A 15,088-nucleotide genomic window follows, 5' to 3' on the forward strand; every position below is an offset into this window, starting at 1 on the left:
AGACATCATGATTGCATTTTCAATTTCGTTAAAATAATAGTATTTTGGCTTTGGCATGCTGATGAGAAGTCAGAAGTAAATCAATTATTGCCACGTTCTTAGCTAAGTAGTTTAATGTAATTATAGTCTTAATTAGTTTAAATATTTATGAGATTCATTTTTTTTTTAATCTTATGAAAAGTTTTTTAAAAAAAATCATGAGAAACGTACAAAATGATGTTTCTGGTGATCAAATTCAGGTTTTTATTTATATTTAATTTCCTATCATTTCATGAAGTCAATCAAATGAAATGAAAGAGTAAAAAAAATAAATCCAAAAAAGAGAGAATATGAAGCTCGAAATACAAAGTAAGAAAAAGGGAGGTGGTTGCATGCAAAAAGGCAAGACAATGGTACAGTTGTTGGGTGTGAGAAAGGTGAGAGCATTCGTCCTAAAAGATTCGAGTTTCAGAGATGCTCTGAGTCTGGGTTAGTACAAAAGAGGAAGATGGTCCACGCCATGGATACATAGCTCATAGCTAGGGACTGTGGACAAAACAAACAAACCTTTCTTTCTTTCTTTCTTTTTTACTTTGCTTTTGCATTCACAGAAAGGAATCTAAGCAGTGAAGGCTTAAAGAGTGCACTATATACAACACACATGGAGATTGGAGCTCTACCTCTACTACAAGTCAGTCACCGATATAAAGAAAACTTTTCTTTTCTGTTTAATCAATTGGTCAAAGGGTTATATATATATATATATATATATATATACAAAAGGGTTGTGCGTAGGGAATCTGAATTTGTTTGTCTGTTTCAGTATCCTTGTGTTGTTGTGTCTTTCTTCCACTTTGCATCTTTTCTTTTTCTACAGTATTTCTCAGCTGCACTCTCACTACCGAACTTCAAAAATTTAAGTGGTTAATTTATCAATACATTTAATCCTTTGTTCTTGTTAAACTATGGCATATTTATTTTTACCTCAAATAGGGTTTGTTCATCCATGGATTGTTTTTTCCATTTTATTACAGAAAGTGGAAGTGGGGGTCAACAGTTGCTGAACTAGAAGTCTAAAATAAGGATTTTCCTTTTGTGGTAAACCACAATATACAACTTAGTAATGAAATGCTTCTGCTAATAAGAACTGAGGAAGCTCAGTTTACTGTTCAATAATCCATATCATTCACCTATTACTATGATTATAAAAGCATTTTTCTTTTTCCTATTAACTCTTTTCCTTTTTATTTTGTTGGAGATTCAAATGAGCATTCAACTATATATATGTATCTCAAACATGATTTCCATTATAAATAATAAATTTATAATTTAGTAATGAATAGAGCTTACTCACAAGGATTAGACATGTAATTGTAACAAATCATGACCCTTTCTATTAAGTGAAATTTAAAGAAAAAGAAAGCAAAGAATGAAGAAGAGCAGTAGCAGAAATGTTGCCCCAGCTGGCTGCATCCTCCCATATATCTTCTGGGGGAGGAATAGCTTTAAAGTGGGGAGATTTAAGGTAGCAACTATAATTGGAGGGCCACGGCAGCCTGCCGTGTTCTGCAGCTTCGGCCCATCACGCAAACACAACTATTTTTTAAATGTCCTCCAGATTCTTCATTCAAACAGCAAACGCCGAATCCTATTCCATTATTTATGGCCCCATCTCCCTAAATTATTGCTTTAAAAGAAGTGCAATGTGATTTCACATGGTTTTAACACTTCCTTTTTGTTCAGTACTAAATTTCTGAACCAAGTAAAACAAGTGGATGTGCAGTGTTTTATGGTCCATTGAAATTGGATTCTTCATTTCATCTCATTTCCTGCTGTTGGTGGGTCATCTTTTCCTTGCTTTATTTTCACTTGTACAAAGTGTTTGTCATAATGTCCAGCCCAATAGCCATCTGGATTTTCCCAGTAATATAAGGTCCAGCTTGTATACTTGATTTTCTTGGCCCAATTGTATCTTTACCGGCCCTTTCTTGATAAATAGAAATACGAATTTGGTGCAATCTGTTTACAAAGATGTTTTTTAATTCAATTCAGTTTTGTTTAGTTTTTAATTTCAGAAATTTTGGTTTAATTCGATTTTGATCAGAAAAAAAAAAACCGAACCGAATCGAACTAGTGATAATAATATGTTATTTTTAATAATATAGAGAAATTAAATTATATTAAAATTAAAATATTTTAATTAAATTTTAAAATACTAAAAATAAAGTATAAAAAATAAAAAATTTATTAAAAATCGAAACCGATCAAATCAAACCAAATCGAACCGAATCAGATTGGTTTGATTCGATTTCTGACCAAAATCAGTTCGATTTGATTTTTATAAATACTAAAATTTTGATTTTTGATTTATTCAGTTCGGTTCGATTTTAAATTTAACCGACCGAATACTCACCCCTAAACATAATTTTTGAGGTTCTAGGAATCAGTTTATCAACAAGACTGATATATGTATTAGAGAAGACAAGGATCAAAACTATTTTCTTTAATAATTAATTAAAAGAAATAAAGATTGATCTTGATGACGGCCGGGCCCCAAACACTCAGGTCCTGACGAAGTCCAAACTAGAAAAATTGGGCCTAAGTTTTAAGAGGGCACAATGCGCAGCCTTAAATCTTGTATGGGATTAAGGCCAATCTGAATAAACTGAGTGGGACTTAGATTCGTTTTAAGGATCCTTGCCCCGAATACCCATTACTCCTCGTGATTAAATAGACCCATAACACCCAGGATCATGTTCAGTGGCGTAAAGAAAATTAAATAGTCATCTGACGAAAGAGAAAAGGACATTGTACGTCTGTACGTACTGTGGCAGAGGGTACGGGTACATGAAGGCGGTTACACATCACTAAACAACAAAAGAGAAAGGGAATAAAAGGATAGGTAAAGGAAAATAGAGGCCAAACTTACCAAAATATACTATGAGCGTAGACCCATTCTTAGATCTCAGACATCAATTGACGATGTTTGTGGGAGCAAAAAAGATCTTTTCATTTTCATTCACCCATTAAGATCCACATGATCAATAATAGCGAAAATCATATAGGAATCACCCCAAACGACCCGAGCTCGACTCAGGAAGGTCTGCAGTTCTCATTCTCTAGTCCAACAGCCCTAGTAAATCAGCCACCCATATTGCTTAACCCTTCACCAAGTTCAACTGGGATCATACCCCGAATTTCTCTATCTAACCAATAACTGCACAACATGGCTATCCAATTACAAAATATTGCCTACTGGCTAGGCTAGATATTACAACAGAAAGAGCTCAATACCCCATTGAGTAGACCACCCGTAGCCAAAGCGCTCAATCTCAATGAGCCCCAACCTACATTGAACTATGAAGTCCCCCAAAAAAGAAGTAGGAGGACAAAAGATGGAGAAGGGGAAGTGAGTCGAAGAAATGAGCCAGCAACCCAAATAAGAGGTACGATAGTGAGGGAACTCATTGAAAATGATAGGGTCAAGAGCTACTCTTCCGAGCCCGCAGAAAGGTCGGACAATGAAGAGTTAGAAAGAAACTAACGCTTGGAGAAGAGGCCCAAAAGGGAAGACCCTGATGTAGATTAGAAGTTAGAGAGATTGAAAGAGCAACTATTGACAAAGCTGGGGGCACGAGACAACAATAGTCTCCTGTTGCCAACCTCATCACCATTTGTTAAATAGATTCAGCAGAAAATAATATCGAAGAAGTTCATAATGCCAACCTTGGCAACCTATGATGAGACAGGAAACCCCTGAAAGTATGTTTTGAACTATAAAACGTTCATAGAGTTGCAGACTCATTTGGATGCCTTGATGTGTAAGGTCTTTTAAACCACCTTAACAGGACCAGCCCGGGCATGATTTAACAGTCTGGAATCGGGGAGCATCAGGAATTTCATAGACCTAGCCAATGCATTTATCGGTAGATTCATTATCGGAGTTCCTGTGAAGAGAAAAATGAGCTACTTAGAGACCGTCCGATAAAGGAGGAATGAATCTTTGAGAGAGTATGTTATCAGGTTCAACTCTGAAACTTTGTAGAAACCCGAGTTAGATGAGGGAAGAGCAGTAGAGGCCATACAAAAGGGCACGACCTCCTCGAAATTCATTGGGTCGTTGTGCAAGAAGCCCCCTACCACCCTATCAGAGCTAATGAAGAGAGTCGAGAAATAAATAAGGCAGGATGATGCTCTGACAACTAGCCGGTTTGCCAGGGATGAAAGAGAAAGAAAAAGGGTTGGATAGGACTAGAGGCAAGAGAGGCCATAAAGGAGACAGGATCAGGGCTGGAGGTATTGAATAAACACAGATGGGAAAGAAAGGAACAAAGACCTTACCAACCCCGGCTCCCTGCCGAAGTCACTCCCTTGAACGTGTCCAAAGTCGAGGTGCTTGTAGCAGTTCAGGATAAAGATTTTGTACAATGGCCTAATCCCATGAGAGCGGAGGAAAGGGATCCAGATAAATATTATCAATACCACAAAACACATGGCCATGACATAAACGACTGCTATCAACTAATAAATGAGATAAAAAGGATGATTAAGGAAGACCATCTCCGGAATTTTGTGAAGAAGCCAAAGGGGTAGAGGCAACAACAAGGAGCAGCCGGGGAAAGGTCGAGGAGGCAGATTGGAGCACCAATAAATGACGACTCTAATGGAATGATTAATATGTTTGTAGGAGGGACTGAAGGTCGTATGAGCTAGAGGGGGAAGAAGAGAGGTAGAAATGAAAATGAAACTATCGTAGAGGTGATGCAAGTTACTGAGCATACTCCAATGACCATCTCTTTATCCCCAGAAGATGCACAGAGGGTACAAATGCTCCACGACGATACTCTGGTCATTGAATTCCTTAGGGTTCTAAAGTCCTAGTGTGTTTAGCAACCTTGCCCTCAACGGTAATGGCACCCACAGCTCTGATGGGAGGGGCGTCCAAAGGAGTAGACCTGGTGCCCTCCTCTGAGCTGCTATTCGCCAACTAGCTAACCATGATGGGCTCCTTGAGAACTTCCTTTGGAGAGGGTGGAGCCTTAGAAGAGGCTGGTGCCTTAGGTGGGACTGACGTCCTGAAGGCTGCAGAACGAGAACCCCTCGACACCAGAATAAAAGCTAGAGAAGGTGTGGAGTTATGAGTAGAGGGGCGAGCTAATGATGCAGGAGCTGCGGCCTAGAAACCTCCTGAGTCACATCAGCGACATACTTGTTGGGTTTGAAAGCGAGCAAACTCTTATTCATACTCTCCCTGGACAAAGTAAAGTTCTTGGGGAGCTTGATGATACCCATTGGCACGCCGGAAGCTAAAAAGAAAAAATCACTTTAATTAGAGCTTAAAATAACAAAAGAAGAACATAAAGGAAAAAAAAATCAAAAGGTACTAACTTCCTGACAATCCTATAGGTTAAATATGAATATGCACCTTTCAACGTTATATTTTTTCCTTACAAAAGTTAGTCGAATAAGGCAGATTTGGTCTATTAGAATTAATCTAGGAGAGGTCGATGTTACAATTGATTTTCGAGCTTTCTTTGATTCGATAACAACAAACTATTCTGTCCAATCCTTTATAAAATTTTTATATCCGATAAATATTGATAATTCAGCTCGAGAGCTAAAATAATAGAACTCATTATTAAATCTAACTAAATGACAGAAGGTAAGACCTTAGAGTTATAAACATAAATTAAGGTGATATTTTTATTCATATTTCATATAATTTTAAAAAGATTAATTAGTTTATTTTTTATAAATTTTATACTCAATTAAAAAACAAAAAAGTTAATTTTTTAATGCACAAAGTATGGTCTTGTTGGTCCCACCATTTGTTTTTTTTTTTTTACTTAAAAAATCTCTAAGTTAATAAGATACACTTCATTTGAATATAAAAAATTATAGGAATGAATTAATCAATTTCATAAGAACACATCAACATTACTGTAATTGTCCCCTATTACATTGATATGAAAAATTAGCTTTGATTCTTTTGTTGCTCGGAACCTGCCTATCATCTTTGAATTGTGATTGAAAATTCGTCATGAGGCAACAGTCGAAGAGAAAGGCCAAACCATTCACTGTTCAGTTTTAAATTTCAATACTTCACAACTCAGATCTAGAGTTGATTATTCAAAGCGTTTATAATTTTCTATATTTTTGTATAATTTTTCTTTTTTTTTTTTTAATCATGGGTCCAACATTTCCATGGTGATGTTATTTTGATATTATCAAGAAATCTCGATAACTGTTAGTAAAATTCTGAATATATTATCAGCCTATATGTTATATAATTTTACTAATCCTCCTTAAATCTTGTAAGAATTATAATTTTTTCGAGACTAATTTTTTTACTGTTACTTTATGTATTATAATTTTGCTAATGGGGAACGTTAAAAAAAAAAAAAAAACAAACAAAGTGGTGAGCGAAATTAAGAAACGAAATACAATTGAAAATTAAAAAGAATTAAAAAGAGTTGGGGACCAAGCATATTTTCCTTCTATACAAGTAGTTTTCATGCCACAAACGCCACGTCCAACCCGCCAAAGCCAATTACGTAAAATCAAAAAACACTAGTGAAAACATGGCACCGCCATCTCTCCTCGGACCTCCAGAGCTCCACAACCCAACTCTACATGCAAAACCACCACGAACCGATGCCACACACGGCGTTAGTGATCCCTTCATGGATCTCATGGTGGCCCATTTCAACCAAGCTCACATGTAATTTAAGGGGTGTTCGTGTCGTACCCAATACCCCACCTGATTCCATTAGGAGGAGGCTCCAAAATGCCTGGCAGGCAAACCCCTTGATCACCCTCAAGCTCATATGTAATTTAAGGGGTGTTCGTGGCACCGGCAAATCTGATAAAGAAGGGTTCTATGCGGCGGCGATTTGGCTCCATCAGCTCCACCCCAAAACGCTGGCCTGCAATGTTTCATCCATTGCCAATTTTGGTTACTTCAAAGACTTGCCCGAGATTCTTTACCGTCTTTTAGAGGGTTTGAATGTGAGGAAGAATCAAAAAGCAGAGTGGGAGCAGAGAAAGAGAGGAGGCAAAAACAAAGGTAAAAATAGGAATTCAACATTTCGAGGACCATTTCAACATCGAAAGACTTCAAGGCGAGCCAAGCCTAGTGCGACTAGAGAGATCAGGGTCATGAACGCTATGCAGAGGAACAAGATTGAGAAAGAGAAAGCGAGAATGGCCAGGAAAGAGAAGAGAGTAGCCATGGCCAAGAAAGTTTATGAGAGATATAACCGAGACCCTGATTTCCGGTTCTTGTATGAACGCATCTCGGAATTCTTCGCTGAGTGCCTGAAAGCCGATATGGAGCACCTGAAGTCCGGGAAGATAACTAAGATCAGCCTTGCTGCTAAGTGGTGCCCATCTATTGACTCGTCCTTTGATCGTTCAACTTTGCTCTGTGAGAGTATTGCAAGGAAGATATTCCCTAGAGAATCCTACCCAGAATATAAAGGCCTCGAAGAGGCGTATTACGCTTATAGGATTCGTGATCGGTTCAGGAAGGAGGTTTTGGTGCCGCTTCGAAAGGTTTTGGAGTTACCGGAGGTGTACATTGGACATAACAAATGGGGTGAGATTCCATACAATCGAGTTGCTTCTGTTGCTATGAAATCTTACAAGGAGAAGTTCTTGAAACATGACGCAGAGCGCTTCTCCAGTTATTTAAAGGATGTGAAATCCGGGAGGGCGAAGATTGCTGCGGGTGCTTTGCTTCCTCATGAGATAATTATCTCTTTGAATGATGATGATGGTGGGCAAGTGGCAGAGCTGCAATGGAAGAATATAAAAGGCGACCATCACTTACAGAAAAAGAAATTAAAAAACTGTATGGCTATTTGTGATGTGTCTAATAGCATGAATGGGACACCAGTGGAGGCATCCATAGCATTGGGCATGTTAGTTTCTAAACTTAGCGAGAAGCCCTGGAAGGGAAAGTTGATCACTTTCAGTGAAAATCCTACCCTTCAAATGGTCAGAGGAGATAGTCTTATGGAGAAAATAGAGTTTGTGAGAAGAATGAAACAGAGCTCGAATGCTGATTTCCAAAAGGTGTTTGATCTAATCCTGCAAGTGGCTGTCAGTGGGAAATTGAAAGAGGAAGAGATGATAAAGAGGGTGTTTGTTTTCAGCGACATGGAATTTGATAAAGCATCATCGGCACCTTACGAAACAGATTATAAAGTTATAGAGAGGAAGTTTAGAGAGAAGGGGTATGGAAACGTAGTCCCAGAGGTTGTGTTTTGGAACTTGAGAGAGTCAAGGGCTACACCAGTAGATGCAACTCAAAAAGGGGTAGCCATGGTGAGTGGTTATTCTAAGAATTTGCTGAAGCTGTTCTTGGATGGAGAAGGTGCTATAGACCCTCTGTCAATCATGGAAGCTGCCATCTCAAGGAAGGAGTATCAAAAGCTAGCTGTGCTGGACTGATCACAACCTTTTAAGATCATAATCTTGTTGGTTGCTTCCTCATTTTCCTTATTCAATATAAAAAATGAGGGTAAAAGAATTAAACGGTTGAAAGAGTGCATTTCAATTCTAGCACCATAGCCCATGATTCTGCTGAGAAACAATTTCCTTTAAAAACTTTTGTCTCTGGCTCTGGCTCTGGCTCTGGCTCTGGCTCTAAGTTAATGTACTTGTAAGAGCATAGCTAATATTAATTTCAAGCTGTTGGCACAAAAGAAAAGAATCCTGGAAATGGGAATTCTTGGCAAAGCCTTCACCAGTAAAGAGGAAAACGACAATTGGGTCTCAAAATAAGCAGTATATTCAATTATTAAAAAAAGTAAGGAACATATGCAATTGATGGATTCAGTTAATAAAGAATTAATATGTGAATAATTTGCTGATTATCTCTAAAAGGTTGATCCCATTTCATCAAATACCAAGTATATAAAAATTAAAATATGCAATAAGATACAGTAATATATTACTACAATATTTAATATTATTAAAATCTTTAAGATACTCAAAGATAGTTTTAAACAATTAATAAAAAAAATTGATTAAAATTACTTTGGGAATAAATTAAAATCAAAACAAATTTTAAACCGACATCTTGTGGACAATTCGATCTGTTGGGGCAGTGAGGTCTACGCCACCCATATCCGACGGTTTATATAGTCAACCAACCAATATCACAAAACTTGGCCACCAAGCACATGAAGCTTCCACGTAACTGTAAACTGAAATAAGACCAAAATGAAACTAGCAAGTCCCATCGCCAAAACCCTAGTCAAAAGAATGGCACCCACATCTCTGCTCGGTCCTCCAGAGCTCCATAATCCAACTCTCCTACCAAAAACGCCCCTGTCCCAACCCACAGATGGCGTCACTGATCCCTTCATGGATCTCATGGTGGCCGATTTCAACAAAACCACCATTGATCCTACGCAATCTCCACCGATGGGCTACACCGAGAATGCTTCCGCCACATTTCTCTCATCGGGCAATCCTTGCCTTGATTTCTTCTTCCATGTCGTACCCGATACTCATCCTGATTTCATTAGGCAGAGGCTCCACGATGCCTGGCAGTACAACCCTTTGACCACCCTCAAGCTTATATGCAACCTTAGGGGTGTTCGTGGCACCGGAAAATCTGACAAAGAAGGCTATTATGCGGCCGCAATTTGGCTCCATCAATTCCACCCCAAAACTCTGGCTTGTAACGTTTCATCTTTATCGGATTTTGGCTACTTCAAGGACTTGCCTGAGATTCTTTACCGTCTTCTGGAGGGATATGATGTGAGGAAGATCCAGAAAACAGAGTGGAAGAAGAGAAAAATGGGAGGCAAAAGGAAAAGAACAAGTTTTAACCTTAGGCGTTCGACCTTTCGAGGTCCGTTTCAACGCCGTATCAAAAGTCAACGTTCTAAGCAATCAAGGCAACCCCAGCCCAGCGTGACCAGAGAGATGAGGATCGCGAATGCTATGCAGAGGAATAAGATTGAGAAAGAGAAAGCAAGCGTGGCCAGGAAAGAGAAGAAAGTAGCCATGGCGAAAAAGGTTTTTGAGAGATATAGCCGAGACCCTGATTTCCGATTTCTATATGAGCGCGTCTCAGGTTTCTTCGCCGAGCGCCTGAAAACCGACATGGAGCACCTCAATTCTGGGCGGGTGAGAAAGGTGAGCCTTGCTGCTAAATGGTGCCCATCCATCGACTCTTCCTTTGATCGATCAACTTTGCTATGTGAGAGTATTGCGAGGAAGGTATTCCCTAGAGAATCCTACCCTGAATATGAAGGAGTGGAAGAGGCACATTACGCATACAGGATTCGTGATCGGTTGAGGAAGGAGGTTCTGGTGCCACTTCGAAAGGCCTTGGAGTTACCAGAGGTGTATATTGGGCATAATAGATGGGGTGATATTCCATACAATCGGGTTGCTTCTGTGGCTATGAAATTTTACAAGGACAAGTTTTTGAAACATGATGCTGAGCGTTTCTCCCAGTATTTGGAGGATGTCAAATCAGGGAAGGCCAAGATCGCAGCGGGCGCTTTGCTCCCTCATGAGATAATTATGGCTTTGAATGATGGTGATGGTGGGCAAGTAGCAGAGTTGCAATGGAAAAGAATGGTGGATGATCTTCTCCAGAAAGGGAAGTTGAAAAACTGTATGGCTATTTGTGATGTGTCTGGTAGCATGGATGGGACACCAATGGAGGTATCTGTAGCATTGGGTTTGTTAGTTTCTGAACTGAGTGAGGAGCCGTGGAAGGGGAAGGTTATTACTTTCAGTGAAAGTCCTACTCTTCAAATAATCCAAGGAGATAGTCTTATGGAGAAGACAGAGTTTGTGAGAAGGATGGAATGGGGCATGAACACTGATTTCCAAAAGGTGTTTGATCTCATCCTGCAAGTGGCTGTTGATGGGAAATTGAAGGAGGATGAGATGATAAAGAGGGTATTTGTGTTCAGTGATATGGAGTTTGATCAAGCATCAACAAATCCTTGGGAAACAGACTATAAAGCGATAGAGAGGAAATTCAAAGAGAAAGGGTATGAAAAAGTGATCCCAGAAGTTGTGTTTTGGAATTTGAGATACTCGAAGGCTACACCAGTACCTGCAAGAGAAAAAGGGGTGGCGCTGGTGAGTGGCTATTCAAAGAATTTGATGAAGCTGTTCTTGGATGGAGATGGTATTGTAGACCCTGTTTCCATTATGGAAGCTGCCATCTCCGGGGAAGAATATCAAAAGCTTTCTGTACTGGATTGATCATATTCCCTTTCTTTTTCTCTTGAATGAGAGCTAGTTATATAAGCAACAGTATTGTAAAGGCTGGTTTGTTCTTTTTTTTCCCCAAATGAAATGGACTCTTTCTTCATTTTCTGTAAGCCTCTGCTATGAGGTTTTGGTGCCTTGTTCTCTTAAAGTTAAAAAATTTTAAATTTTTTTATTTTAAATAAAAATTGTATAAAAAAGTTAAATTGAATTGAAATTTTATAAAAAAAAATTATTTTAAATGAAGAGTAAATCATGCATGGGAAGCCACTGAAAACGCCTGAACTATGTACTTACCGAGTAATGCATCTTCTAATGCTATGGGTCAGTTGGAATATTGTTTTAACAATGATCCTTAAATTGAATTAGTTTATCAAGTATTTTAGAAAAAATGTTTAGAAAATGCATATGTTTGCCGTGTTGCATTTTTAGATATGTTGAGCTATAAGCAAGAAGCTCCAAGCAAATTGTATTATTTTGCTTATTCTGTCATTTTTGAATGGACTCTGCAAATCTCTTCTCGGCAGTTCCCAACTTTCAAGGCTCCAAATTTGGGAAATCAGTGCAACTTTGCACCTCTAAACCCTTCTGTCACTGTTGCAGATCTAATTACACACTGAATTGGCTGAAAAATATAGAGTCAGAAGCCCTCCATAGGAAGGAGGGGTTTAGAGGCAGAACTCCGAAGGTAAATTTTTTTAAGAGCTATTGTATAATTATTCGATTTTTAATACTTTCCTTTCGGAGGATCCAGTTTTCTTTAGTCAATAAGAGTGCCAAAAGAGTTGTCGACTTCCTAGCAAACAATTTTTTGTCTGGAAAACTATCTCCCTTTCGGATACCCTCTGCCACTGAATAATTCAACTCCATTCTGTATGCTGACGCCTTTCTGTCTTTTGATGAATTCTTGTTTCTCAAAAAAAAAAAAAAGTTAATTGTGTAATTCAGATTGCACTGCTGTACTTAGAAAACGTATTGGGGGAGAGTTCGCAGTCTTGATTTTGCTTAAATATTGGGGAGAAACACGATGGCAAAAAACATTGAAACATTCGTCGTTTTGGTTGACAAGTGGAAGAGCAACCAGCAGAACAGAGTGGTTGCTGCTGGAAATCAATGCCCATTGATACTAATCACACATAAGTTGAGAGAACTTGTAAGAAACAAGACTAGCAACAAGTAATTCCTCATCTTTAATTAAATCTTTTATCAGTTGTATAAAACTCTCAACGTTATGGAAAATGGCATTAGTATTTGTAAGGCTGCTGCTTTTTTTTTATATATAATTAATTTTTAAAACGAAATGAACCATCTCCACACTGTAAGCTTGTGTAATGTGATATGTTGCCTTGTTCTCTTAGCAGTTGTTTAATATTCCCACCCTTATTCTACTGGAATTGATTTGAGCTTTAGATATTATAGTATAAAGAAAAATCCATCGGATGAACTCAACTATACTCGGACATCCACTTAAGCCCTTTATAGGTCGGGGATGTTCAGGTTAGTGATTTGAGGCAGCTGATGAAATTTTCATGCCTAACAGCATTTTCACACCCATTCGATAAAAAAAATTACCAAATATCTGCCACAATTTAAATGTTACAAAATTAAAGTCATTTGCAATTTGCTATTGCATCAGCTAACTTAGTCAATTAACACCGATAGCTGTTAAAAATCTGTTTAGTTTAATTGGTAGATATAAGTAATAGCGGATTGTAATCGGATAACTGATATTAATGGTTGCTGTTAACTAGTAAAATTAATAGTAAGGTAAAATGAAAGTGCCCTTCATCCATGATAATTGAGTAGTTGAAGTTGTAGAAACTCAAGGGGTTGTGAAAATCTTTTGAGTGTAATTTAGATGAATAAGGTTGATCTTGACTACTCCAATTGTGTTGCAGACTGAAGACGGAATTCTGCAGTTGTAAATTAAAGCAACCATTTTTTTCTTTTTTCTTTTTTTATTCTTTCATTCTCCGAGCAGCTTCACGTTTTCCACGATTTAAAAAATAAAAATAAAAAAAGAAATTGCAAGTGAAGAAGAGACATTGAGAAAACGACAGGATGTTCAAAAAGGAATTAGAACATGCAATGTGTGGTAGCATTGCCATTTACCACATGAAGACAAACATCTAATTCTTTCCACTTCTCTGAATTCAGTAAATAACATATATGAGAGTGTTTTCTTATAATTTACGTAATTGTGGATGTATATTTTAATTCCGATTAATTTATACCTAATTCACCTCTTAACGGATACAATAATTTAAACCTCTGCCAGGTACTGTGGCTTGTTTTCAATGGATAAATATCTTTTTGCAACATTAATCTCTTTCCATTTCCATTTCCCTTTTCTTTTAAAAAAAAATGAAATTAAAAATGGAAAATATAAATTTACACGTGGAAGTGAAAAAGAAAAAGCCAAGGATGATTTCCTTATTGATTTTTTGTGACACTCAATCGGAGCAATTGAATGCATCAATCTCGCACCGTATTGAAAGCAATCACTATCCTTATGAAGCATGATTATCTACCCATTTCTTGATATCCAATAATTAAATTTTTAGCTAAGGTTTTCCAAACTCTTTTTTATATTTTCAAATTTTAATAAAATATTATATTATTAATATGACTGAAATGAAATTATTCGCGAGTAATTATATTTACGGTAACCTGACATTTAAATTAATAAATAAAAGAATATACGTAATAAAAATTTAATATATAATATTTTTTTAATAATAAATTTTTATGAAATCTCATCTTATTGGTTGGGAGGATAAATTTTAACAAAAAATTGAGATTTGAAGTATTTAATTTTTTTTTATGTAATTGAGAATCATCTAATCAATTCTTACCATGTATTTTTATTTTTTTTTTATTAAATTCATTTGTAATAGGAGTTGGGTTTTTCCTTACAAAAAATTTCTTATCTAATTAAATTTTTAGCATGTGCCTTTATTTTTATATGTTTATGATTTATTTTATACTATTATTATATTATATTAATTTTATATATAATCAAATATAAAAATAATATATTAGATTTAAGCGAAAATCTCAATATCCAATATCCAAATTAATGATAAGCTCCATTTGTAATTATTAAAAACAACAAAATTCATTTAAAATATATTTATAAAGGAGATTTATGATTTCATTATTAAGTATTGCAATAATTTACTAATGCATTTTGATAAATTCATTAACCCTCTCTTTAAGATTAAGAATTTTGTAAGATCAATTTAGTTACTTTTTTTAATTTTTATTTTAAATAAAAAAATTTAATTTTTTTAATTTAATTTTTTTTCATATAAAAATAAAATCATGAATAAATTTATAATAATTCATTTAAATTTTTTTATTATTAAATTACTCCTATCAAATAAGACATAAAAAATGTCTAACATTTACATCCATTAACTATATAATCTTTTTTGTCAAATCTCAATTCAATCTATTGTTTTAAAATCAACTAAAAAATCAAAAACTTTATTATATCTATTTATTAGCACTCAATTCCCTTGGATTTAGCCTCTTCGTCTCTGTTAGACTTATTCTCTCGCTGTAGCTTTCTCTTATTTCTCTCAACAATGGATTGGATAAATACAAAGTTTATTGTTATGCCTTAAATTTCGATTCTCAATACTAATTTAATTTAATAAGTTTTACTGTCAGTAAATTAATTCAAAAATCTATGGTGAAATAAATTTTTATATTACTTAAATAAAAATAAATTTTATATAGTTCAATTAATATATCGTTTATATAAACTATAATTATCTTGTTAAAGGTTACTAATTTTCCATTGTGTAAATTATAAATCGGTATTTAATTTTATTGAATAATAAAAAAATAAAGCACA

At 36.1% G+C, this 15,088-nt stretch overlaps 1 protein-coding gene and 1 pseudogene across 1 annotated transcript; both read left to right on the top strand.

Moving 5' to 3' along the window:
- The first annotated feature begins 6,399 nt into the window (after positions 1-6,399).
- Positions 6,400-8,907, top strand: LOC110623634 (annotated as a pseudogene).
- Positions 8,908-9,156: 249 nt separating this feature from the next.
- On the top strand, positions 9,157-11,329 carry LOC110623102. Its single transcript, XM_021767986.2, has one exon. The coding sequence runs from the start codon at positions 9,208-9,210 to the stop codon at positions 11,218-11,220; it is 2,013 nt and encodes a 670-aa protein (XP_021623678.1). The 5' UTR covers positions 9,157-9,207; the 3' UTR covers positions 11,221-11,329.
- The last annotated feature ends 3,759 nt before the right edge of the window (positions 11,330-15,088 follow it).

Source organism: Manihot esculenta, chromosome 9 (assembly GCF_001659605.2).
Source record: "Manihot esculenta cultivar AM560-2 chromosome 9, M.esculenta_v8, whole genome shotgun sequence".
In the NCBI taxonomy this organism is placed as follows: Eukaryota; Viridiplantae; Streptophyta; class Magnoliopsida; order Malpighiales; family Euphorbiaceae; genus Manihot; species Manihot esculenta.